General features: G+C 39.3%; 1 protein-coding gene across 7 annotated transcripts in view; it reads left to right on the top strand.

The window, feature by feature from the left end:
• Positions 1-16,780, top strand: part of SNCAIP (synuclein alpha interacting protein) — a 147,293-nt gene extending 130,513 nt beyond the window's left edge. For 6 of the 7 annotated variants that reach the window (XM_073010740.1, XM_073010739.1, XM_008014246.3 and 3 more), the window contains 3 exons: positions 2,440-2,532; positions 3,169-4,240; positions 16,496-16,780. In XM_073010740.1, the coding sequence (XP_072866841.1) occupies positions 2,440-2,532; positions 3,169-4,240; positions 16,496-16,501 (1,171 nt within the window). In that variant the 3' untranslated portion in view covers positions 16,502-16,780. Of the gene's footprint in view, positions 1-2,439; positions 2,533-3,168; positions 4,241-5,565; positions 5,637-16,495 lie in introns of all 7 variants that reach the window. The other variant, XM_008014247.3, reaches the window with a different exon arrangement.
• The last annotated feature ends 9,296 nt before the right edge of the window (positions 16,781-26,076 follow it).

Raw genomic sequence — 26,076 nt, 5'->3', positions numbered from 1 at the left:
TGCAAGCCAAGGAGTGCCAAAGACTGCCAACAAACCATCAGAAGCTAGGAGAGAAGCAAGGAACAGCTTCTCCTCACAGCGTTCAGAGGGAGCCAGCCTGGCCGACACCATGATCTCAGACTTCCAGCCTCCAGAGCTGTGCAATAATAAACTTCTATTGTCTAAGCCACCCAGTTTGTGGTACTTCCTTACAGCAGCCCTATCAAACTAATACAGTGGCCATATGCCCATATATTTTCTTTTCTACAATTAGAGCTGATGAGTTCTTCCTGAGAGCTTTTATAGAATCCAGAGAGTAATCTTCCTTCTCCATTCATACCTGGGATTCAAGTTGTCAGTCAACCCAATTACCCCAAAATATTTTTCTTGACTGTGTCGTAATTCACTTTAAGACACACAATAAACCCTTTAAAAGCAAACTCTAATCTTTCTTCATCTGTTTTATCCCCTCAATAAATATTTTTCTTAAAAATATGTGACATGCAATACCAGCTGGCAGAGTGGGAAAAGTAGAATGTTTTTATGTATTTTTAGTTTTTATTTTTTTCATTAGACCAGAATCAGCAAATTACAGACTGTGGACCAAATCCAGCCCATCAGCTGTTTTCATAAATAAAATGTTATTGGAACACAGCCACTCACATTCATTTGTCTATCATGTAGGACTGATTTCATGCTACAAAGGCAGAGCTAAGAAGTTGTGGTACAATTGTATCACAACTGTGTTTAGCTCACAGCCTAAAATATTTACTATTTGGCCCTTTAAGAAAAAGTTTGCTTGCAGGTTCCCACATTAGGCAATTACATGTCAGTACGTGAGTCTGGAAGAATGAATCAGATAAAATGAGTTCACAGACTTCTCTGGTCTTAGTGATGAAATGTTTGGACTAAAACTGACAGCTTCTGAGAAAAACAAAGAAAGTGCTTGGGGCTTATATAAGGGTATTAGCAGAATCCCATCTCACAGAATTAGATTTAGGCAGCTAATGGTTGCTGAGTATACACAGTGACACTCAACAAAGAGAACATTGGGCTTCCTCCACCCAATATCTAAAGTACAGCAGTCATTTTAAGGACATTGATGATATATTTATTTAATATATTTATGTATTTAATTATTTTAAATATTTTAAATCAAATATTAAAATATTAATAATTAAATATTTAATATTTAATATTTTAAATATTATTAATAATTAAATTTTAAATATTTAATTCTTTTTCTATTGCTCTGTAACAAATTACCACAAGATTAGTGGCTTAAAACAGCATAAAATTTATCTTACAGGAATGTGGGTCAAGTCAAACTAGGCGGGACACATCTGTAGTGCCCGCTACTTGGGAAGCTGAAGCGGGAGGATCACTTGAGCCAGGGGTTCAAGTCCAGCCTGAGCAGCATAGCAAGACCCTATCTCTGAAATTTTTTTTAATTAAAAAAATCTTTAATTCAAACAATTTAGGAAAAGTAAATATAACATTTTGAAGTGTATCCTTCCATATTTTTATATATATATAATTTATATATTTATATATTTTATATATATTTTATATATATTTTATATTATTTATATATTTATATATATATATAAAAAATATGCACATGTAGGAAATGGAGAGTTAGTTTTCTTAAAAATGAGGTTATAGATGCTCCAAAATTTACCATGGGTTTACGTTCCCAATAAACACATCACAAATTGAAAATATCACAAGGTTAAAATGCATTTAATACACCTGAGCTGTAGAACATCATAGCCTAGCCTACCTTAAGTGTGCTCAGACCACTTACATTGGCCTACAGTTGAGCAAAATCATCTAGCACAAATCGTACTTTATGATAAAGTATTGAATATCCCATGTAATGTGTTGACTGATGCACTGAAAGTGAGAAAGAATGGCTGTATGGATGCTCGAAGTACAGTTTCTACTGAATCCGTATCACTTTCTCATCATTGTAAATTTGAAAAATCACAAGTTAAAGTATAGTAAGTCAGAGATTGTATACTGCAAATAGTATTTTGTAATTTTCCTTTTTATTAAATGAAAGTAAAGTATACTTCATATATACATATGTATATATAACTATGCTTTATATCTACATTATATAGACATAAGTAGGAAAACTTTTTCTATGTCCATAGATACTCAAACATATTATCATTTTAATAGCTGTCATTGTAGAAACAATTATAATTTGTTAACTCAGACTTACTGATAAGCATTTAGGTTACTTACAGTTTTTCATTAATATTGGCAATAAATATCTTTTTGGGGTACTTTTGATTGTTTCCTTAGGAAAATTTCTGAACTGAAGATTATGCACATTTTAAGGCTTTTGTATTTATTGCAACTTACTGGAAATTATTAGGAAAAAAATTATACTCCCTAATTTATAGCAGTAGCCAGTATCAGAGACCTCATGTGTTTTGGTTGTTTTTCCAGACAAACAGTAGAACGTGTCACGCTGCAGAACCAACTCCAACAATTTCTAGAAGCCCAGAAATCAGAGGGCAAGTCACTCCCTTCTTCACCCAGGTAATACCAGCACATTGTTGTTTAGCATTCTTAAGTCTCCTAAATTGTTAAGCCTTCTTCTGAACTTCCTTTGATATATTTTAAGAGGATGACAACAGAAAACATTTTCTTCTTATAAAGGGGAATAAAAATGAGAAATCACAGTGAAAAAGGCACAGGACCTAGAGTCTGAAGACCTACTCTATTCTCTGATTCTGCTATTTTTCATTCCACGACTATAAACAAGTCACTTACTCTTTTGTGAGAATTGAATCTTTTAATTCTTCATCTGTGAAGTGGAAATAGGAGATACATAGATATAGATATAGATATAGATATAGATATAGATATAGATATAGCTTGATAAGTTTGTTGAAAATGGAATTAGCTGAGAACATTTATGCAAAATTGATGTATAAGCAGTAAAACAGACAAATTTAGTAGTCATGGTAGTTATAGCCAAAGGCATAAGGCACCTTATAGCTGATACTATGGAGTATTTGCACATTGTTTTGAAGAGACATTAAGTACTTATTTGTGTTCTGTTCTTATTTACTTGTACATTATTAGTGGCAGTAAAGGCCATGTAGCGACTTGTGGCTGAATCATTTCAACCCAGTAGGAAATCATCTCATATGTCCTTCATCTTCTTTTTAGTTCACCATCCTCACCTGCCTGCAGAAAGTCCCAGTGGAAATCCCCAGATGCAGATGATGATTCTGTAGCCAAAAGCAAGCCAGGAGTCCAAGAGGGGATTCAGGTTCTTGGAAGCCTGTCAGCCTCCAGCCGGGCTAGACCCAAAGCAAAAGACGAAGATTCTGATAAAATCCTACGCCAGTTATTGGGAAAGGAAATCTCAGAAAATGTCTGCACCCAGGAAAAACTGTCCTTGGAATTCCAGGATGCTCAGTCTTCCTCTAGAAATTCTAAAAAGATCCCACTGGAGAAGAGGGAACTGAAGTTAGCCAGGCTGAGACAGCTGATGCAGAGGTCACTGAGTGAGTCTGACACGGACTCCAACAACTCTGAGGACCCCAAGAATACCCCAGTGAGGAAGGCTGACCGACCAAGGCCACAGCCCATTGTAGAAAGCGTAGAGAGTATGGACAGCACAGAAAGCCTGCACCTGATGATCAAGAAACACACCTTGGCATCAGGGGGGCGCAGGTTTCCTTTCAGCATCAAGACCTCCAAATCCCTGGATGGCCATAGCCCATCGCCCACCTCAGAGAGCAGTGAACCAGACTTGGAATCCCAGTATCCAGGCTCAGGGAGTACTCCTCCAAACCAGCCCTCTGGTGACCCTCCACAGCCCAACCCTGACAGCACTGCTGCCCAGAAAGTTGCCACAAGTCCCAAGAGTGCCCTCAAGTCTCCATCTTCCAAGCGCAGGACATCTCAGAACTTAAAACTGAGAGTTACCTTTGAGGAGCCTGTGGTGCAGATGGAGCAGCCTAGCCTTGAACTGAATGGAGAAAAAGACAAAGATAAGGGCAGGACTCTCCAGCGGACCTCCACAAGTAACGAATCAGGGGATCAACTGAAAAGGCCTTTTGGAGCCTTTCGATCTATCATGGAGACACTAAGTGGCAACCAAAACAATAATAATAACTACCAGGCAGCCAACCAGCTGAAAACCTCTACATTGCCCTTGACCTCACTTGGGAGAAAGACAACAGATACCAAGGGAAACCCTGCCAGCTCCACTAACAAAGGAAAGAATAAGGCAGTAAGTGCTATTTGGAGACTATTCTTTTTTTCTTCCTTCGAATGGATTATGTTGTTCCTAATACTACAGATTGTGGGCCCATGCTACCTTGAGGGAATCCCCAGAAAAAAAAAAAAATCCAAAGGGATGCATGGAAAGCCAAATTCATGTGTCTAATGAGACATGTCATGTTACATACATACTCCTTGCTCTTCTTTTGGAAAATATTCTAAGAGAGAAATGTTAAAAAAGAAGTCATAAGAGATTATATTCTGGTCCCTAAATTTCCCTAAATGGCATAATCTTTAGGTGTTAGGGATCCTAGACTTGGAGGCATTTCTGCAAGATGAAACCACCAGTCAGTGCAAGTTTAGTCCTGCATTGGCACTGATTCTGTCCCAAGGAAGAGTTTGTTCTCTTCATGTATTGTGATAGTTTATTCTCAGGCTCAATTAAAAAGTACATAAATAGATGCTCTGTTTCTAAAGACTTAACTGTACAACTTTGGGATGACCTTTGAAATGAATACACCACAGGGACCTCCACATAGGTATTTTACAACACAGACTCCTAAGTGTTGATTGGAGCCTATAGGAACCTGAAGTGCTTGCCAGTCCACAGGGGATGGCAGAGTATGCCATGAACTACATTTTATAATTGCCTTCATTGGAAACCCATGCACTATAATCTGTGATTTATATCCAGTGGATAAGAGATATGAACATCTTTTTAGGCAATGTTTCCTGCAAGCTTTGCACTTGCTATGCCATTAAAAAATGGTATAGCAGCCAAAATGCAAAACTCTCTGTGGAATGGAATGACCTAGATCATTCTCCACGAGATCCAGATAAACCACCCAGTGGAGCTGCAGAATCTTTGTGATTTATCATTAGCTATAAACGTTAGAATCCCATTACAATGAGGTTTAAGAACTGTCCATATTCTTTTTGCAGTACCCAAATCAAGTTTTAGTGAGTATTTCTCTAATTAATTGAACACCAAATTTTAAATTATAAATCAATTTCGTCTGTAAATTGTCCTTATTATGGAAGACTACATCATGTGTTTGTTTCGCTAGAAAAGGCACACTTGTGCCCAAAACACCAGACCTTTTGGGTCAAATGTGTCAAAACTTAAGTCACTCAAATAAAACTTTACCAGGTAACTTACGGGGTTCTGCTACTCAGTAGTAAAAGAAGAATCATCTCAGTTGCCCATGCTCCTTAAAGTGCATACTAAGCCACTGTCCTCTAATCTGTCTTCCTGCATGCTTCATGTTTACTGGGCTTGTGCATGTGCTGAGCTTGTTGCATGTTTTCAGATGATTTTTAATTGCACCTCTCTAGGAAATGTACAGCAGCTGCATCAGTCTTTCCTCTAACACGCTGATTGAAGAGCATCTACATAACTACGCACGGTACGTGGTGCTAGGAGATGTGTTGTGCGGCCTTGACATGCTTTGCTTTGAATTGCATGAGCTTTTAAATCATGGACTTGGAGCACCTTTCATCAGAGGATAACACCAAGGAAGAGGAAAACTACAACTATTCCCCCAAGTAGAAGCAGGCACTGATGTAATGGTAACTAGGTCTTAGGTCGCTAGTCCCCCTTGGAGGGCTTTATTCCAGTGTCATCCAGAAGATTCTTCTCAGTTCACAAACTTTTGCTGTATTTCCTAGTTGACTTTGGCTTTCAATCTTTGTTTTAATGGAGTCAAGTATTAAGAAAGTATTGAAGTTAAATTTCCTGTCATGGTGGAGTGAGTCAGCCTCCAATCAGAATCGGAACTTTGAAACAGAGCTTGAATTTTATTTCAGTGTTGATTATACACCAAAAGCTCCTTTCATCACCATTTTGCTGATCTCAGGAGAAGCAAGGCCTTGACATTCTGAAATTTCTCTACATTAGCGTTATGAACACAATTTCAGTCTATGAGCCAGGTTTATGAGTGCCCATTAATAAAACAAGGGCCTTTCTCAAATAAGACGTTTACAATTCAAAATGCGTGGACTACATAACACAGAAAGGAGAGAATTGAGTCCCCAGTGGCTGGGCCGCTTCCTTGGGCAAAGTCCTTCTGCGGCGTAGCTGTCATCTCCCTGTGGGATGAAACCAGTATGCCTTAATTGGTTTGTTTCAGAAGAGTTACATCCGTAAACCCATTTTAAAAGACTATCACTTTTTATTTTGAGACAGAGTCTCGCTCTGTCACCCCGGCTGGAGTGCGGTGGCGCTATCTTCGCCCACTGCAACCTCCGCCTCCTGGGTTCACGCCATTCTCCTGCCTCAGCCTCCCGAGCAGCTGGGATCACAGGCCTGTGCCACCACATCTGGCTAATTTTTGTTATTTTAGCAGAATGGTTTTTGCCATGTTGCTCAGGCTGGTCTCAAACTCTTGACCTCAAATGATCCACCAGCCTTAGCCTTCCAAAGTGCTGGGATTACAGGCATGAGCCACTGCACCCAGTCATAAAAGACTATCACTTTTAAAATATTTAAACAAATTGAAAAATTATGGTATGCCATTCAGCACTCTTCCAAAATCCTCCAAAGCATGTATGTGGCTAGATAGATGGGTGGGTGGTGGTGTGTGTGTATTTGTGTGCTGTGGGTATGAATTTTAGTTGAGAATACTAAGTTGTAAGAAAGTCACTCTGCTTTTTTCTTTCTCGAAATCAAATTTAATCTGCTCTAAGTCTTTATTCAGGCTAGAGGGAAATTAAATATCAGTCATTTTAGGGGATGCCCCTAGGGGGCTCATTAATTCAGTATGTTAAAGGAAGAACCTTGGAGCTTCAATATTTACTGGTCACCAGTGGTCTGCTTGGGTCAGGCTCACATGTTGCCAGAGTCCAGGTGTCTGAACTGCTTCCGGCCTCACCGAGGCAGGGAATCTTGGCCAGTGCTGAGAGCCGAATGCCTGGGGTGGGAAAGGAATACAAAAAAAAAAAAAAAATGCTCATTGCCCTCCTAGACCTTGGTATTAGCTCACTTCTATTTCATTTCTCCTAACCTGGGTTCCTCACCCCTATGCCCTCTCTGTCCCCATCTTGGGAGGAATGTGTTTTCTGGTGCCTGGAATTTTCTGCTTTTGTCCTTAAACAGAAGTTACCAGCAACCCCCTGAGGCAAGAAAGCACAAAGAGTTGGCAAACTCCTTGGGAAGGGGAAGAATACCTCTTATTTCTTCCAGGCGCCTACAGCCACAGGGAGTAGGAGCAATTAGTATCACAATTAGTGATAAAGACAATTAGTATAAAAGACAATTAGTATCACAGTAGATTCTCCTGCCAGAAACATTTCATTCTGTCTTTTTATAAGCAAGGGAACAAAGCTGAGACATCTGCTATAATAGGATTACAAAAGTCAGAGCACAAAATGAGGTTATGGGGCTACTCAGTTATCTGACGCTAGGTTAACACTTTCCCTTTCTAAGCTTAAGGAAAAGTCCTTCTAAAGGCTCAGTTTAGAACCTATTAGATTCATTGGCTTTACTTATTAACAGAGTTTAATTTCAACAATAAATACTTAGAAACCCCAAAATAAAAATATTCAATGTATTTAAATAAGCATCTTGACCCCTTCCCCTCATTACCCTGTAAATTAACCTATACTTTATCATGGTTGTCATTTGCCATGTGTTTCCATAGAAAGTGGAAACCTTGGCCGGGCGCGGTGGCTCACGCCTGTAATCCCAGCACTTTGGGAGGCAGAGGTGGGTGGATCACGAGGTCAGGAGATTGAGACCATCCTGGCTAACAAGGTGAAACCCCGTCTTTACTAAAAATACAAAAATTAGCCAGGTGTGGTGGTAGGCACCTGTAGTCCCAGCTACTCAGGAAGCTGAGGCAGGAGAATGACATGAACCTGGGAGGCGGAGCTTGCAGTGAGCAGAGATCGTGCCACTGCACTCCAGCCTGGGCGACTGAGCAAGACACCGTCTCAAAAAAAAAAAAAAAAAAAGTGGAAACCTTAGTTCTTTCATGCTAGAAAGGAGATGTTTCACTCACTCATAATCACACACAGACAGAGAGAACTAGGCCGGTTCACTCCTGAGATAAAGCAAAAATGGATCTCTCTGGCTGAAATAAAGATTCCTCTGATAAATTCAGACTGGAGTGGGAATGTGGGCCTGAAAAATACCTAGGCTTGCATAATTTTGTCTGTGGGACCCTACTGCAAGAAGGAAAGGAACTAAAGTGTTCGTGTCTCAGCAATGACTCCATATTTGGCCCTAAAATTTGCTTGACCACCAAATGGCTCCTCTCAGGTAGCAGGGATGCCCAGGGTGATATGACTTTGGAAACCAGTGGCAGTCATTGGGTTGGAGTTGGGGCCAATGTTATTGTGTCTACATAGCCCTATCAGCATATCCTGGGGAAAAGAGTGAGGCGATGGATCCTGGTTCCAGGAATACATTGGAATTCCATTTTAGTTAAAAGAAATTCTTTTTTTCTGATAACGGAAAAATAGGGACTATAAATATAACATTTTAAAGAATGTCTGCTCTGTGAGGACTCTGTTTGCTATTTATTTTTCTAAATTGGTCACAGCTTGATAGCAAAGAATCTAAATTTCTTTTCAATGCCCTTTAAAATTAGATTCAACTCTAATCCTTTGAGCAGCTTTCCCAGTGTGATTCAACTGCAGAGGATAACTTGGTTTATAACAAGCAGATTTATCTTTACTTTATCTTACAAAGGACAAGTTGTTTTTAAGTTATTATAACTCCAAGGAAATGTTTGCAATTACTTGTCTTAAAATGCCAGTGAAACATTCATTTCCCAGAGTTTAAGTACATCTGAGATCTTTAGGGCACTAAGTGAGCATTGATTCCAGTTACTGATAGGCAAAGGGCATAACCCCTGGCCACCACCAGTAACACCCACTTTGACCACAGTGGCACAGTTGCCTGAGGGGTTAACATCAGGAAACCCCTAATCCTAGCACCAGCGTTAGCATAGACTCCTTAAAAATCATAAAGCAATAAACACCATTAGTGTGGGTTTTACTGACAAGGTATTAGCCACACTGGGAATTTTATATTGGGAGCCAAGAGCTGGTATCAAGTATTTTGCATAGATCTTGAGGTTGTTCAGCAGCCACTTCAAAGAGACTGGTCTGTTTCGCCAGCAGTGAGGTGACATCTGCTATGGTAATGGTCATCTGCTGTGCCCATTAGGGTATCATTCTCCCACCCCTAACACACACAAACACACATTTCTGTCCTTAGTGCCAGGACATCATACTAAACAGAAAAAGGAACAAAGATGTGGAAGACATTGGGAAGTAAAGGTGAGGCCCTGGCTGAAACCTGCTCCCAACCAGAGCATATCCTCAGCCCCACTAAAAAGCATTTCCAGAATCATGATGGGAAAATGCAGCCAGTGCAACAAGACCCTGGTGCTGCTGAGCAAATGGGTCCTTGCCATCATTCCTCTATATATTATCAAATAACCATATTTTAATCTTGTTTTCATTTTTTGACCTTAAAATGTTAACATGATTTTTAACTCATATGCTTGATTCTTGAAAGGATAATGATAAACCTACTCAATCATGTAGGTGTGTTACCACACTGTCTAATATATGTTGAGTGCATCCTTTCAGAGACAGACAAATCTTACCAATGCAACAGTTCAGAAAAGTTTGTTAAAGTGCTGTTAATGAAAAAGTATTTAGTAAAGTAGTTGGTGCTTAACACTATAGACATTTGAGTTTTTGCTCAGAAACTGTAGTTTCATGGATTTTTTGTTTTTGTTTTGTGTTGTTTTTGAGACAGGGTTTTACTCTGTCCCCCAGGCTGGAGTGCAGTGGTGCAATCTTGGCTCACTACAACCTCCGCCACCCAGGCTCAAGCGATTCTCCTGCCTCAGCCTCCTGAGTAGCTAGGATTACAGGCATATGCCACTACCACCTAGCTAATTTTTGTATTTTTAGTAGAGACAGGGTTTCACCCTATTGGCCAGGCTGGTCTTGAACTCCTGACCTCAGATGATCCACCTGCCTCAGCCTCCCAAAGTGTTGGGATTACAGGCATGAACCACCACACCCAGCCTGTAGTTTCAAGTTCTAAGCCCTGAATGGAAGTATAATTTTCTGTTTGCCTTTCTAACCTACTGGCACCAGGCTCCATGCCCAATTAGCAAAAGTTGAAAGACAACTTTAGATACCTAAAGTTGGGTGATTGCCTCTGCTCCAGAAACCCCTAGAGCAGCACTGACCCTCCCAGCTCCCATGCGTCCCCAGGTATCTGTGCTCTCCCGCAATGTACCCCCAGGTACTCCGTGCTTCCTCCCCACCAATGCTTCCCCAAGTGTTCTGTCTCTGTCCCCATACCCAACCCTGCCAACCCTTTCTCTGTCTCTCACTCTCTCTCTCTCTCTTTCCTGCCTCCTCATGCTTCCTTGGGTGTTCTGTGTTCTGTGTCCTGCCCACACCCACCTCAGCCTCGCCTATAGTTTCAAAGTATTTTCAGAATGAAAACCCTCATTATATACTATGACTTGGAGAAGAAGAGGCTCTAAACTTGAACTATTTCATCACATGAATTAAGTGACAGTTCCTTCTTTCAAATGTGCCAGGGTTTGGGGTTTCCATTGACCATTGCACAGTAGAATTTCAGGAAATTGTTGCCAATAAGGCAGAATCTTGTGTATAAAGAAAAAATGTCGATGTTATGAGAAGCCAGAATGATCATATCTTCCCAGTGTCTAAGCACAATTTAGCAAAGTCTTTATAGAGGCTAGCAGAGTTCCCAAGATGGATGCACAAATGGGGTGTCTTTTCATAAGCTCCTTACACTGGGAAAAGGAGAAAGCAGATTGCACCAAAAGAAGATGGTGAAACAGTTTAGTTAGTATCAAAGTATGATAAGTTGAGACATAAAAAAGGCAGGGAAGACCCTCGTACTCTCTTAAATCACTGCCCCAGGAAGGCAGGAAATGAATGTGTGGAGCTTGTGAACACCCATGAACCAACAGTAGGAAGATAACAGGAAGAGAACTGCCTTGGATATCAAAATCTTCCCACCAGACCACTTGCTTTCAACAAGCCACTCCTGATTTAAGGATAGTCAGAAAACCTAAGGACAACTCACTTCTCCACCCCTCCTTTCCTTATTCCCCAAAGATCCAGTTTTGAATTGTGTGACCTCAAAGCAGATACATGTTCTATTAATGTCATATTTGCACCACATGTCTGCCACCACTAGGGGCATCTTTGTGCATTAAAAGAACAGAGCCTGTCTATATCTCTTAAGGCTGGATGGAGTTTCAAAGAAGCGATAGGTTGGTTGAGTTTAAAAACACCAAATAGAGACTTTACACAGCCACTTTCCAGTGCCTTCACCAAGTATCCCTCCCCCAGCCAGCCACTGGTGCTCTTCGTTGCTACGCTGAGGACAGCGTGGATGGACAATCTTCCTAATGCCACATCCCTGGATGGCCAGGCCACTCTTTGCAACCATTTTCAGCTCCAAGTCACACATTTTGCTCTGCCAGGATAAGGCATGGTTCCTTCACTCAGGGAGATCCTAATCAAGAGAGAATTAAAATAGGATTCAAGTAAAACATGGCAAACTCTGTGAAAGGCCTAAGAGCTTCATGAAAATAGTGACCCCCAATAGCACCTTTGGACTCCACGTGTACTCCCAGCGTCTTGCTTGGTGCCTGGTGCATGATAGAGACTTCATAGATATTTGGAGAGAGGCACAGCTAGAGAGAGGAAAAGAGGAAGAAGAAAGAAAAATATAAATAAAAAAAGGACTGAGCCTGTCTTCCCACAGCAGGGGAAAATGGAGTGTTCTTTATCAATATTGGCCTTCTGGTCACAAGTCCACCTACCCACAGTGAGTTTCCATTTGGGCACTTCAAATACAAGTGTTCATACCCTGAACCAGAATCCCATTTCTTAGTAGATGATACTTAATAGATGTGCTCTCAGTCAAAACTCTGAGGGAGATCACAGAAAATAGCAAGGTTTCCCTGTTTTGGTTATCAGCAGAAATGTCGTGCATGCCATGGACTGTCCTACATGGTTGCTGTAAGTTGCTGTCTAGTCACCATGGACTGTGGAAATATGCAATCCATGCCTAGATGAGTCAGCAAGTTAGAACACTTGAAAAACTGTTATTTAAATTTAAGGTTATTTTCTTTCCAATTTTGGTCACTCAGAATGTGATTTCATATCCAAAAATGAAATAGAGGAGCAGCAAATTATCTGAATAATTCATGCCAGAATTACCCAAGCACTTTTGTTCTTTGCATACTGCTAGTTTGGGATTAGGTAATTGAAGGGTTCAGGGAGGATTGAATTATCCTGGTATTTTTCAGATAAATGCCTCAAGTTAATATTTTACTTGGTACAGACTTAGCTCTAATCATACAGGGTTTTGTCCTGCAGAAAGAGTGCTCATTTTAGTGTTTTTGACCACAGCACCTCTTATATTAAAGCGGAAATGCCCGTCAAAGTCTAAACTATATTATCCTTAGCCTATGACCGAAACCTTCTTTTAAATTTTTTATTTTAAATTTATTGTTAAAGTGATATAGATACTTACAAGAGTAGTATTAGCATTATAATAAAGACTAGATGTGCCCTATGCCAAACCCACCCCCTTCCCTAGCCTCACTCTTTTGAATCGACCACTCGCTTTTCCTTCAGGTGTTTTCTCTAGTATTCTCTATTTGGAAGTAACAAGCTCATACATATTTTCAGTTTCAAATAGTATCCCTGTTATCTATTGGCATTCTTCTATAGAAAATCAAAATGATAGCACTTATAAACACTTATAAAACACGTACAGTATCCCAGAGAATATTTCAGGTACTTTACACATATTTACTATTTTAATCTTCTCAATGACACTATGTGATACTTTTTTCTTTTTTGTTTTTAAGAAACAGGGTCTTGCTCAGTCTGCAGTACAGTGGTGTGCAGTACAGTGGTGTGATCTTGGCTTACAGCATCCTCTAACTTCTGGGCTCAAGAGATCCTCCCACTTGAGCTTCCTGAGCAGCTAGAACTACTAGCATGTGCCACCCCACCCAACCAAGCAGATACTATTATTATCCTAATTTTGCATATTGGAAACTGAGACATAGAATGATTACATATCTTGCCCAAGGTTACATAGTAATGATGGCAATAGATTGTGGAGCCAGGATTTGAACTCAGTCAGTCTGGCTCCTAAATCCGTGTTTTTAACAATGAACCAAATGTGTCTAGCTCCATTTTAGCATCCAACAATCCAACACTGCACCTGCTCTCTCTTTCTCTGTCTCTCTCTTTCCCTCTCTTTTCTCTCTGTCACACACACAACTACACACATGTACACATTCCTACTTCCTCTTCCTCCCACCCCCATGAGTATAGTTGTATCACTCTAAAGAGCTAAATCAGTATTCAGTGTTAATTATCATTATGGTTATTTAAATATTAATCACAAGGATTCATTCATTGTGTTGTCCTGTGTTATATTTTCTTTCTCATTCAATTTTATGTTTCCCATGGAAATAATTTTGGTTTCTTAATTTACAATGCGTTTCTAAACACTCTGCTGAAAACCAAACCATCTTTTAGCACCCTCAGACAGTTCAGGTGTTTGTCAGTTTCTCTCTGTTCATGGAGACCCCCCCTCCTGCCCCCATCTTCACTGCTGCCTCCTGGCACTGCCACACAGCTATCATCCCAGAGTCTGTCATGCACATCATCCTGGGAATTCCTTTTGCTTCTCTCCTGTTTAGACTCTGTTTCCCGAACCTGTCTTTTCTTTTTGGTTGATTCTCATGCTTCAGTCATATATCTTCCCATCCAAGGAAGGTAAATAGGTGCTAAGTTTTTTGAGACCTTGACAGTCTGGAAATACCTTCAATTTACCGGATTGAGTGTTTGACCCAGTATAGGATTCTAGGTGTAAATTATTTTCTTTCAGAATCTTGAACACATCATTTCATTTTCTTTTGCTTCTAATGTGTCTGTTGAGAAGCCCCATGCTTCTCTGCTGATGGCTTGGAAGATTTTATGATTTCTTCTCTATCTCCAAAATTTTGATTTTTTGATGCTTTGCCATGATGTGGATCTGTTTTCATTCCTGGACTGTGGGCACTCAGCAAGCTTTTTCAATCTCAGTACTTCAGTTCTGGGAAATGTTTTGTACAATTTCTCTGAAAATTTTCTCTTCTCCAATTTCTCTGTTCCCTCTTTTGGAAATCATCTTATTCTAACGTTAGACATACTGGACTGATCCTCAGATTTTCTAATGATTCTTCTCTATTTATCCATACTTTGATTTTTTTTTAGTTTGAATCTCTAATATATTTACTGAATTTTGCCTTTCAATTTTGCTATTGAATTTTTTATTTCTGCTATAATAATATTAATTTCCAATATCACTTTACTGGTTTTCTCTTTTTTCCTTCATTATAGCTTTTTTCTTTTTTTTCTTTTTATTTTCTTTTTGAGACAGAGTCTTGCTCTGTCACCCAGGCTGGAGTGCAGTGGTGTGCTCTTGGCTCACTGCAACCTCTGCCTCCTGGGTTCAAGTGATTCTCATGCCTTAGCCTTCATAACTGGGACTACAGCCACCACACCTGGACAATTTTTGTATTTTTGGTAGAGACGGAGTGTCGCCATGTTGGCCAAGCTGATCTCGAACTACTGACCTCAACTGTTCCACCTGCCTTGGCCTCCCAAAGTGTTGGGATTACAGGTGTGAGCCACCACGCCTGGCTTTTGTAGAGTTTTATGAGCAAATCTTATTTAAATGTTTGCAGTCAAATACAAATGCATATCTTTATCTTCCTTTTTACAGTAAAGGCATCATACTCTACACACAGTTTTGTTTCTTGCTTTTTTTCACCTTACATGTTGGAGGACTTTATGTGTTAGTGTATAGAGAGCTTCTTCATTCTTTAACATAGTTGCTGTCATCTTCAGAAGTACACGGTGCTTCTAATTCCTGCATCTGGCAGCAGTGCAGATCAGTTAGTTGGATTCCCTGACTGTAAGCTTGGGTTTTTGCTTTTTCTGCTCTGCTAAACCAATTCTAAATGTTCATCCACCTTTCTGTTTCTGAAATACTATTGACATTTTGTCTGTTGTATCCTCTCCTCCCATTTCCCTTATTCATTTAAATTTGTGTCTTTTTAACTTCTTTTATTTCAGTGTTATTTTGCAGGATATGGAGGACAAATGTGCGCATTCAATCCATCATGTTTAATTGGAATCTCTAGCACATCTTTTAGCCAATTAGATTTTTCTTTCATTTTAGCCAATTAGATTTCTTCTTCCCTTTCCCTTTCTTGCCCATGGACAGCTCTCTAAAGTTCTAGTTAGAGGAAAAATAAAAATAAGAATTATAACTTTCAGATGATGATGATGATCAAATATATTCCAGCACACTGAAAATAGGCTTCATGGTCTTTGTGAGTAAGCACAATTTTGAGACTCTGGAACCACGCCTGGGGTTCTCCTGCATCCAAATGTGGTCTCATAATAGCTAGTATCATTACCAGAAAGTGTTTTTGTCTGGTGTAGCAACAAGAAGTAATTTAGTAATATGTGGCCTTTTCCACCCTCAGAGAATAGCTCCTCTCTGAAGATTTTACACCCAGAATGGGACTAATACCTCATGAAAATGATTGCACCTGCCTAGGGGAAAATTTATTTGAAAAGCAAAGCTGTTCCCTGGCTCAAGTTTGTACTCTTTTTCCACAGACTTACTAGGTATCCAGTATTGAGGGAAAAGGAGCATATTGTTCTTTAGCTTTTTCTTTTTCCCATAGATTTATCTACTTATGATCTTTCAACATGCTATGACTCAGTAGTCACACCCCAAAGAAAAAGCATTCTTCTTTAAACTTTTAAGGCTCAAGCTTATTGGAGAATAAAAGTGTCACCAGTGAATCTATCTAAATAAAATAAAAATATTTTGTTTATACTCAACCAACAGTACTATACTTCCTATCTTGTTTAACTCTGATAAAATTCCCTTGACTGTAAAAATGCCTGTATTTCAGTCAGTATGGTTGAGAAATTATTTCCATAGCTGAGTTAGAAAGTGTTTAGTAAGTGTGTGTTATTACATGACTATTGCTTTCATTGTTTAAAGAGTGGTTTATATGAAAAGAGAATAATTTGCGTATTGGAATGACGTGTTCTTCAGTGTGGTTTGTATGAGGATAATTTCCATTTTTGGTGAGCTGTTTAGTGGTGTTGTCTTGTAACTTGACCATAGTTTTATCTAATTTTGGCCTGTGGTTTCTCTTCTGCTTAGGCATAATGACATCAATAGAAAAATGAAGAAATCCTACAGCATAAAGCACATTGCTGAGCCAGAGTCAAAAGAACTCTTCTTGTAAATCACTTTTTAAATTTTCTTTCACTGATGCCCTTTGGACACTAGTGGAAATTTCTGGATATCCTCTACGGAAAGAGAACCATGAAAACAATGCCTCACCAGCAGAAGAACAGAATATCAGGATGCCTTAAATTTATAGTAGTAGACTGTAAAAGATTCCTTTTGGGGTGATATCTGTATATATAACTTGTGTTTTTTTTTTTTTAAAAAAAAAAAAAAGATGCTGTTTAAAAGCATGATTGGGAAAATGTATGTTTTTTAAGAGTAGATTGATTTACCCTACCCATAGGACGTTGACCAAACCACTGTTGCCATTTTATATTTCATCAATTGCATGAGTATTTGCTAATGTTGATTGAACCTTCCTTTCCCCGTAATGTGGGCAGATTTGGCTCAGCTCCTTCATGAGATCAGGTCGGTGATATTATTTTATGTCAGGAGTGTTCTTTCTGTCATTTCTACTTTTGTATAAAGGAAATAAAACAATGTTAACAGCCACCTATAAGCTTGGGGCATCTACTTTCTAACAAATCTGTGATGTTCTGATTTCTAAGGGACTTTGCAAGTATTTTGATTGCTGGTATTTGATTTCAGGAACAAACTGCTCAGTTTAGCGGTTTTCCCATAGGGGTCAAATAAAACATTCTATATTTCATTAAGTACTAAAAGATCAGACAAGTATATAAAGTAAGTCAGTTCCTTCTGCCTTCTGAAATCTCAGTGTTGACATGGGAAAATATTAAGGAGAACTAAGGATTTAGCCCCTTCTTGGGTCACTTTTTTCTGCCTCTGACACATTATGAGACCTGTCTAATCCCTTTAGGAGACAGTGTGGAGCCCGAGTTCATAACAGCCCCATTGTTGATGCAGCTCTCTCCCTCCATGTAAGCAGTAAGTTCCAGAAGGCTTCCTCCTATCATGTAAAAATATATTTCTGTTGAAACTTCAAGAGTTTTATTTTCAAAGTATTGGCATGGCCTATAAGAGGCCTGTCAAGTTTTAGTTTAAAAGTAGAATGTATTCTTACCAGTAGGAGGGAACACTGTATGCTACTATAGTTACTAGCAATATCACTGCAGCCAAATCAGTCAAATGTGAACCATTCCTGTATCCTGGTGCAGAGAGCAGATAAACTCACTGAATTAAGAGATAATCTTGCATATGTAGGTCATCTGACAAACTTGGGCTTGATGAGATGCAATTAGGTAGAAAAGGAGCTAATAATATCTGAGTGCCTTTTATGTACCAGACAGTATTATGTGGTGATATTACTACTTTCATTTTATAGATGAGAAAACAAAAGTTTGAAATGTCTTAAGACCTGGTTCCCAGGTAACAGGTAACACTAGTAGTAAATCGCATAACTAGGCTTTGGTACATATTTGCCTATTATCCCCACTACACTGATGATCCTACACTGTGCTGTCTCCCTAGTGCACTAAGTGCTGGACTCGCACAGGAAGCATGAGTTCTGGTGTCAGCTCTTCTTCTAGCAGCCCTTTGATCTCAGACAAGGGGCATTGCCCTGCCCAAGAAATCTGGAAAGGGCAAGACAGGCCTACATGCACATCGAGGAGAAGAAGTTTCCTTTCAAATTTACAGAGCAACACATCTATGAATTTCATTCCATGTGCTGTGTCCTTGTCTGGGTCCTGTGAGTTGCCACTGTTAGAGCCTGGTGCCATGTGTAAACCTTCATTTATCACCTGGTCTTTTCCTCAAACGAGATGCCCTCACTCTGATTTATGCCCCTTGGCCTTATCCACCCACTCTGATTTTTTCCTCATATTTCACTACTTTGTCCTATTGCTTGAGATTCTAATAGAGAATTTATGGCAAGCACATGTGAAATGTAGACTCCTGTGTTTTCTTTCTGCTTAGTGCAGAGGAGGTGATGGTGAGGTCACACAGCCAACCTCTGGGATTTGGCCAAAATGAAGCTTCGAAGAAAGAGGACCGGGTAAGTGCTCTCTGTCTCCCAGACATCCCAGTTTTCTTCTTAAACTGTGTTTTTAAATGTGAACAATGAAGGGGGCTAGGCAGAGATTTCATAAGCCACAAAGAGTTCCTGATTAAACATAGCAAAGAAAATTTCAAGAGTTTGAAAGAAAGAGATGTTACTTTGACTTAGAAAAAACACTGGCAATTCAGTTGTTCAGTGACACTAGCATTTTAGCTTCTGCAGTCTGAGTACAGAAGAGCAAAGAATAAAAAAGGTAAAATAGGGAAGTTGAGCAGATTCAGATCAGCCCAAGAAATCTGGGCTGATAATGCATTCTGTTTAATGATGTTGCTAGGAGACTAAAAATAATGGCCCTTAAATTATACATGTACTACCTCTACTAAGTTCCTTATGAAATTGATACCTATGGTTGCTTGAAATTAGTACAAATGAAGTTTTCCTTACCACAAACTTAGTTTTGTCCACCATTTTTTAAATGAAAACACAGAAAACTCATTTTTTTTTTCTAGAAATTGAGACGCATTAACATGTTAAAGAAAGCAAGAATGTGTTTCCTTTTAGTGAGCAGAGCTTTGAGGCCCCGTCCCAACTGCCGCCCATTGGGCTAGTAAAATGAGTAAAGCACTATCTGCATGCCTAATTACATGCAGCAGAGTAGGAAACTCAGCTCCATTGTAAAAAACAATCACATCTGTCAGTATCTTTTAAAGACTGGGTTCTTTTATGTCACTAAAGGGACTTATATTACCAAAGTTCAACACAGCAAATTAGGAATGTTTCTTAGAAAAGATAACAAGATACCAAACTGTCACCACTTTCAATGGATTGAATTCCCACTATTTATTCTTGTCAAACAGTATCAAGACTTCAAACCAAATAAGAAAGTTCTAGATGTGCATCACAGAGTTGGAAGTGCGGATGAGGCTTTCAAAAGATACCGTCAAGTAAGACTTTGAGAATTAATTATTTTTCTCAAAATGAATAATGATAAGCAAAATTATGGTACAGGCTATAGGAAATAATTATCAATATTTAAATAACTCCCTAAAAGACTCCTTGATACAAACTAGATTAAATGTTTTTTCTTCAGCAGCCACCTATATCCTTAATGTTGAATTAAGTTAATAGAGCTAAGTAAACCTAAGGAATTATTGCAACAGAGTTGGTACCATTGCCCCTTGTAAAAAATGGAGTTCACACTGTCTACAGCCCATAACTCTCATTGGCTGATAGGTCTGTCATTATTATGTTATGTTGTCTCAGTATTATTTCCCTTTATTCTTTGACTACTGCATAGTTTTATATAACTTTTCAAGCACTTGACTCCTGTCTCCTAATGAGACCATAAATTTGTTAATCTCAACAGAATCTTAGTATCACCTCTCACAGATGGTGTTTAGTATCTACTAACAACTTACAGCCATTATTCTTTCCATATCCTCCCCAGTCTTCTTCTATTCTCTCCTTGTCCTCATTTTCTCTCTTCCTCCTTCCTTCTCTCCCTTACTCTCTCCTCTCCCTCCCTCTTTGCTGTCATCTCCCCTCCTTTTTTCTCTCTTTCTTCTCTGCCTTCTGTTTACAAGATCACTAAACCCTATATATATGGGATCTTCCTTGGAAGAAACCTGGCAAAGAAATTGCAGTAAGTAGACATGTACTGGACCAGGTTTACAGTGAAAAACAAGTTGCTTCTCCCTTCTTGCCAGAGCATGTGAGTGTGACAAGCATCCCATATGCTAATATATTCAACACACTGTGATTCAACCCATGCCAAAGAATGAGGCCCTGTGCTAGGCATTCCATTTGAACAAAAAAGACCTGGAAGTTAGTATCAGCCATAGGAGGAACAAAGATAGATAAGTCTACACAATTGTGCATTTGGAGAGACTTGTGGAAAAAAACTATTCCAACTAGTTTATAGCAGTGATTCCCAAATTTTGCTGTACATTATACCACCTAGGGGAGCTTTTAAATACTGGATACCCAAGCTAAACCCCCAACAAATAAATCCCCTCTCTGTGGTGGAACCCAGACATCAATATTTGTAAAGAATAAGATGAAAAAGAAGAAGGAAGGAGGAGGAGGAGGAGGAAAGAAGGAAGAAGGAGAAGAAAAAATACTAGGATTTCCATATGCAACCAGATTTAAGTTAACAATAATTGTACATATTCATGGGGTACATAGTAATGTTTGGAACCATATCATTTACAGCGATCAGGTCATGGTACTTAGTATATCCATTACCTCAAATATTTAACACTTCTTTGTGCACCTAAGTTTTATAACCAGCACCTTGCTAACTCAAAATGTGATCAGAACCCATCAGCATTGGCATCGGCTGGGAGCATGCTCAAATGCAGAATCTTCTGGCATTCACCATGGCTTCCACTTTTAATTTTGTGATGCTGTAAACTGTCTATTGAAAAAATATTTGAGAAGAATGGGCAAAAAATTACCCTGTCCTCAAAGAGAAAGAAAGAGTAGTATATCCCTAAACCTGGGTTAGAATGTGGAGAAGAACCTATTTTGTGTTTTAAGGGAGTGTGTGTAATGTGTATACAATTTGAAAATCATGTTCCATGTTGTAATTCACATGTTGGAAATTTTGTAAATCCTATAATTATAGAAAGTGAAGCTTCTTTTCTGGAGGGGAGAGGTAGAAGACACAACAATAATTTTTCAATCCAGGATAGGGTCAGTACGCTTTTATGTTTAATCATAATGTAGCTAGGTTTTCACTTGTTATGAAATATGTCTCTAAATTTCCTAAAATCAATGTTTATAGAAGTCAAATCACCAGAAAACTACTCATTATGCAGTAGCATAACCAAGACAAGGCACACTCAAAGCAAAGACCAAACCCCACCTCTCAATACCATTTCCTAGCTGCTACTGGAGGGGCTCCTCTTGATAAACCACCAAGATATATGATATTTTATGACCTTGTTGCATAGGACACTGTTATATGTCAAATATATTATTTTGTACACACCACACACACACATATGCTGAATGCCTACCATGTACACAGCTCTGCCCCAAGTGGTGGAAGGTAAATTAGCGATAAATTCATAAGAAATATTTTTGATGAAATATGGAGTCTTAATTAAACAGAATAAATCTGAGAAGTACAGTGATCTGTCATGATGTTGTACTCATATATGTATTTTATAACTGTATATTTTTTCTGTGGAATTTGTTCTCACAGTTGTTCAGCCAATTAGGAAGAGTGGCAGAAGAATTTAAATTCTATTATTTGTGGTAGAAAATGCTAGTTATCTCCTCAATATCCTTTCTCCCTTTCTTCTGATTAAGAGAACACAGTTAAATGTTCCCAGATAAAATTACCTTCCCAGATGCCCTTGAAACTGGGAATGGCCATGTGACTCAGTCTGGCCAATGAGAGGGAAGTGGAATTCGTAGAGTGGGGCTTTAGAAAATCTTGTAGAGGTCAAAGTTTACCTGGCACTCATCTTTTGCCCTTTGTACTACCCTGGGATACAGCATTGCTTCTTTGGCCATAAGGACAAAAGTCAGATTCTTTAAAAAAAGGAAAAAAAGGAAAGATAAGGAGCCCAGTTCCTTGTGCAGCTATGTGAGCCCTGAATTGTACATATTACTTATTGAGTTAAAAAAACTCTCCTAATTGACTAAATCACTGATATCTGTCTTCTGGTAGGAGCAGCCAAATATACAACCTAACTGAGGTGCTCAGTTGACAGAATAAAGAATAAACCACTAGAATAAAGCAGCATTTCACAGATCATATTCTGTTTACCACTAGGACTAGGGGATGTTTGGCTGTGCTCCAGGATTAATGTATGTTTTGCTAATTAGTTTGGTAAACAGTGCATACAAAGTCCTGACATACACTGTGAAGTCCCACCTTCGGAGACAAAGGACATAGTCCCCCAGCTGCTGGTGGTATTGCTGGCCCAGAGCTTTCAGGTGTTAGCCTTCTCCAGGAATTGCCCTTGGCTGAAGAAAGTCACCTTGCCCAAGAGCACAACCTTTCCCTGGGCAGCCCATATCCAGCAGTGGTCAATGTGCAGGTACGTAGACCCAGCCCCTAACATAACTTCGGACAACCCCAGAAAGCTATCCCAGCTTCATACCTCCCCCATGGGTTTGTCCCAACTTCTTCCTCTACCTGACACAGCCTCTTTCTCTTCCTTAACATAGATGTTGATCCCAAGAGCCATCTATAATAAACCTCCTGCACATTAATCTCTAGATCAGAGTCTACTTACCAGGGAATCCAGTCTGTAATGATATATTAGCATGTTCATGTCTTGAAGAAGTCCCAGAGTACAAAAGAAACTTGTTTAATTGGGTTGGGTGCTTAAACTGATTTATAAACCAGAGGTCTTTTAGAATACTTTTCACATCCCCCAGAGTGATTTCTACTAATGTTAGCTTAGGATGTGCTGGAATCAATTTTGGGTCATTACACATATATGGAATTTAGACTATTCTAACTATCATGAAAGCCCAATGTCAAATCAAAATGTGCATACCGGAACAGAACTATTTAGCCAAATTTCAAAGAAATGCAGCCAAAATTATATTCTATTTGGATATAATTTTGTGGTCATTATTATTGAAATGTACCATTTCCAGGGTCCTTCCAAAAGCTATGGGCTCAAATTCATTTCACTGCTGATGGTTAAACTACACCCTAAGTCTCCATAGAAATGTCATCTATAAACTATGGCATTTATCAAAAATCAATATAAGAAATAGTCATATAGAAAAAGTTTCTATATTTTTTTATAAAACTCTTATTGAAACCATCATATATTTAAAAATTGAATGGCTCTATAAGGGGCCATAAAATAAATTCCTCTTAGAGTTAGTACTAGAGAAAAAAAATGCTTCTATAGGAAAAACTGGCATGCTTCTTTTTATTAGCTAATAAGAACCTTATATAACTCGCATTTTCCCTTTTTGTCTTGCTTGCCAGGAAAAGGTCAACAGCAAAGTTTGCATTTAATCTCAGTAGCAATCCTTAGCCTAGTTTTTTCTAGTATAACAATCTGTCTCCAACTCCACCCTCTTCCTTTGTTCTTATATTTTTATCCTTTTTAATGGCTGTAACACATCTATGTCTTCTATTTTAAAGACCTTCTGAGAATAAGTAGGCTGAAATAAATATAAATGTTTCCATCATGTTTTTTTCCACCATACCTTTCTATCTGCCAAATCCTGCCCATTTGTTTTATTTATTAGGTTGGTGCAAACATAATTGCCATTACCTTTAATGGCAAAAACTGCAATTATGTTTGCACCAACCTAATAACTGACGTTGTAAGTCCACACCAATTGTGTGTGCAAGGCAATGCTGATTCAAAGTGTAAGATAATTGTTATCTTCAAGTTGCTTACTGTCTGTGGACACTGGGAGAAATCACGTACATGAATATGTAAAGTGCAAGACAAAAACAGTATGTGTGGAGGGACTCAGTGTAGCTGAGAGGTGGGAGAAATCACTTTTGGTTTGGCTGAGGCGAGGCAGGTGCCCTGTAAGGTTTGCATTTAATAGAGGCTGACCAATATATACTCAGATGCAGTAATTGGCTGCCCATGTCCACATGTAATGTGATTGTCAAAATGAGAATCAGAGATAGGAGCATAGTACTACATGTTCACAGCCACATGGCCTTCCTGGTAGCTTGTCAAACTCGAGAATCTTGGAAAAGAGTCAAACAGCCCTTAATATTTTCCAACCTACAGACCAGTGGGCAGAGATTCAAAAGGGAGTTCTCTGTTTAATTCGTCTCCTTGCTCTGACCCAGATCCAGGGCCTTAGTCCTAGATCCTGAGAGTCCTTCCAAGGAGCACTCCACGTCAGCGCAACGTACCCCTCCTCATGGCAGCCCTGAATTACCCCGCTAAGAGCTCTCTGCAAGAAAGCCTGGTGTAGGGACACCTTCAGCTCTGTTGTGCGCTCACCCGAAGGCCAGTGACTGAGCACAGCAGAGGGATGAGAGCCCGGGCATATCCTCCCACCCTGAGACTCTTCCAAGGGCAAACTGTGGTCTGGGACTCCCCTTGACCTGGCTAAATTTTTTTCTGAATGTGTTGCGATCTCGAGCTCTTCCTACCCAGTCCTCCTTCCGAGCCACTCTCATAATATCAGAAGGACATTGCTGCCTACACCTGCACCCTCCTCCTTTATCCTTCAGAAGCAAGGCCCCTAATAAGTCTCTTGCACATTCAGTCCCATTCGGAGGACTGCTTCTCAGACCACCTGAACTGACACACTGCCCTGACCCTCCTCCTCACCCTCATCCTTCTACTCCCCCTACTCTTCCTCCTGGGTTAAGCCCTCACCTTGGGCTGGCCTTTCTCACTACTCTCTCTCCTTCCCCTGCTGGGTAGGATGGTAGGTTAGAGTGAGGATGGTGTTTAGGATCCTGTAAGTGGAGGGGGCAGTGGCACAGGCCTTCTCTCCTCTCCGCAAAGATTAACTTAGTGCTGATATCTATGTCTCCTGTAACTTATGCTAAGAGTCTATTTCCTTTCTCAACTTAAGTTATATTACAAAGAGCTATCTTCTGTTCGCTTATGCCTCATAAGTTCCAGGTTCAAGGACCAGGTTTTGGCTTGGTGGGAGGAAGACAGGGGCTAGTGGAGTGGGGGCAGGTGATATGTGATTGAGGAAGACTCACCCTACAGCACAGCTAAAATATGTTATCTGCATTCAAAAAAATAAATAAATAAAGGTTAATAAGAGGTAGAAGAGAACTTCTACTTTACATTAAGCCCCCTGCAATTTTTTTCTTCCTACATTTCTTGTCTCTTACTAAAAAAATTTTGCTGTTTGTAGGTGAATAACTCATACTTCTCATCTCTCCCCTTAAGTTTCTCTCTCACATAATCACTCTCCATATTTCTATTATTTTAGCACAAGAAACAAACAAATTACTAAAGTTGTTATCTATCATTGTTGATAGCATTGATTTTCTAAATTCATCTATGTTGAAAGAGATGTACTTTTAAAAATAAATATACTTAAAATTTTAATAAACTAGTTACAGGCAGTAAATAGCATGTACAGGGAGTAAATATTAAGTTAGATTGAGAAGTTACTAGTCATTATATTGGTGGTTGCCTTTTTCAGCACACATGTAGGACTAACTGTCATAGCCAATTTCCAAAACCTGTAAAGACTTCAAGAAGGGAACCATTCTATTTGCTTCTTGTCTGACTGTGTTACTGGCATCCTGGCTACAGACCTCCACGTCTCTCTGGACCTGCACATACATCTGCAATAAAAATTCTGGGATGTCACATTCCCAACAACTGCTGGATTGTAGTAAGTCTCCAGCAGGAAGAAATTCATCATTAAGCTTTAGAGGAATAAGAAAAGAATGGAAAATCCTTCTTTCTGCTTATATGTACAATAGCCACATTCCAAGTGAATGCCTAGATATTGTTCCTTTCCAGACTCAAACTCTGACAACCAAGAAAAATCACACCTCTGATTTTAGGGCCATTTTGCTGTGACTTACCTAGGCCCAGTGGACACTTAA

Source organism: Chlorocebus sabaeus, chromosome 23 (assembly GCF_047675955.1).
Source record: "Chlorocebus sabaeus isolate Y175 chromosome 23, mChlSab1.0.hap1, whole genome shotgun sequence".
NCBI classification, from domain to species: Eukaryota; Metazoa; Chordata; class Mammalia; order Primates; family Cercopithecidae; genus Chlorocebus; species Chlorocebus sabaeus.
Note: the sequence above shows the minus strand (reverse complement) of the source record. Positions and strands in the feature narration are given on the sequence as shown.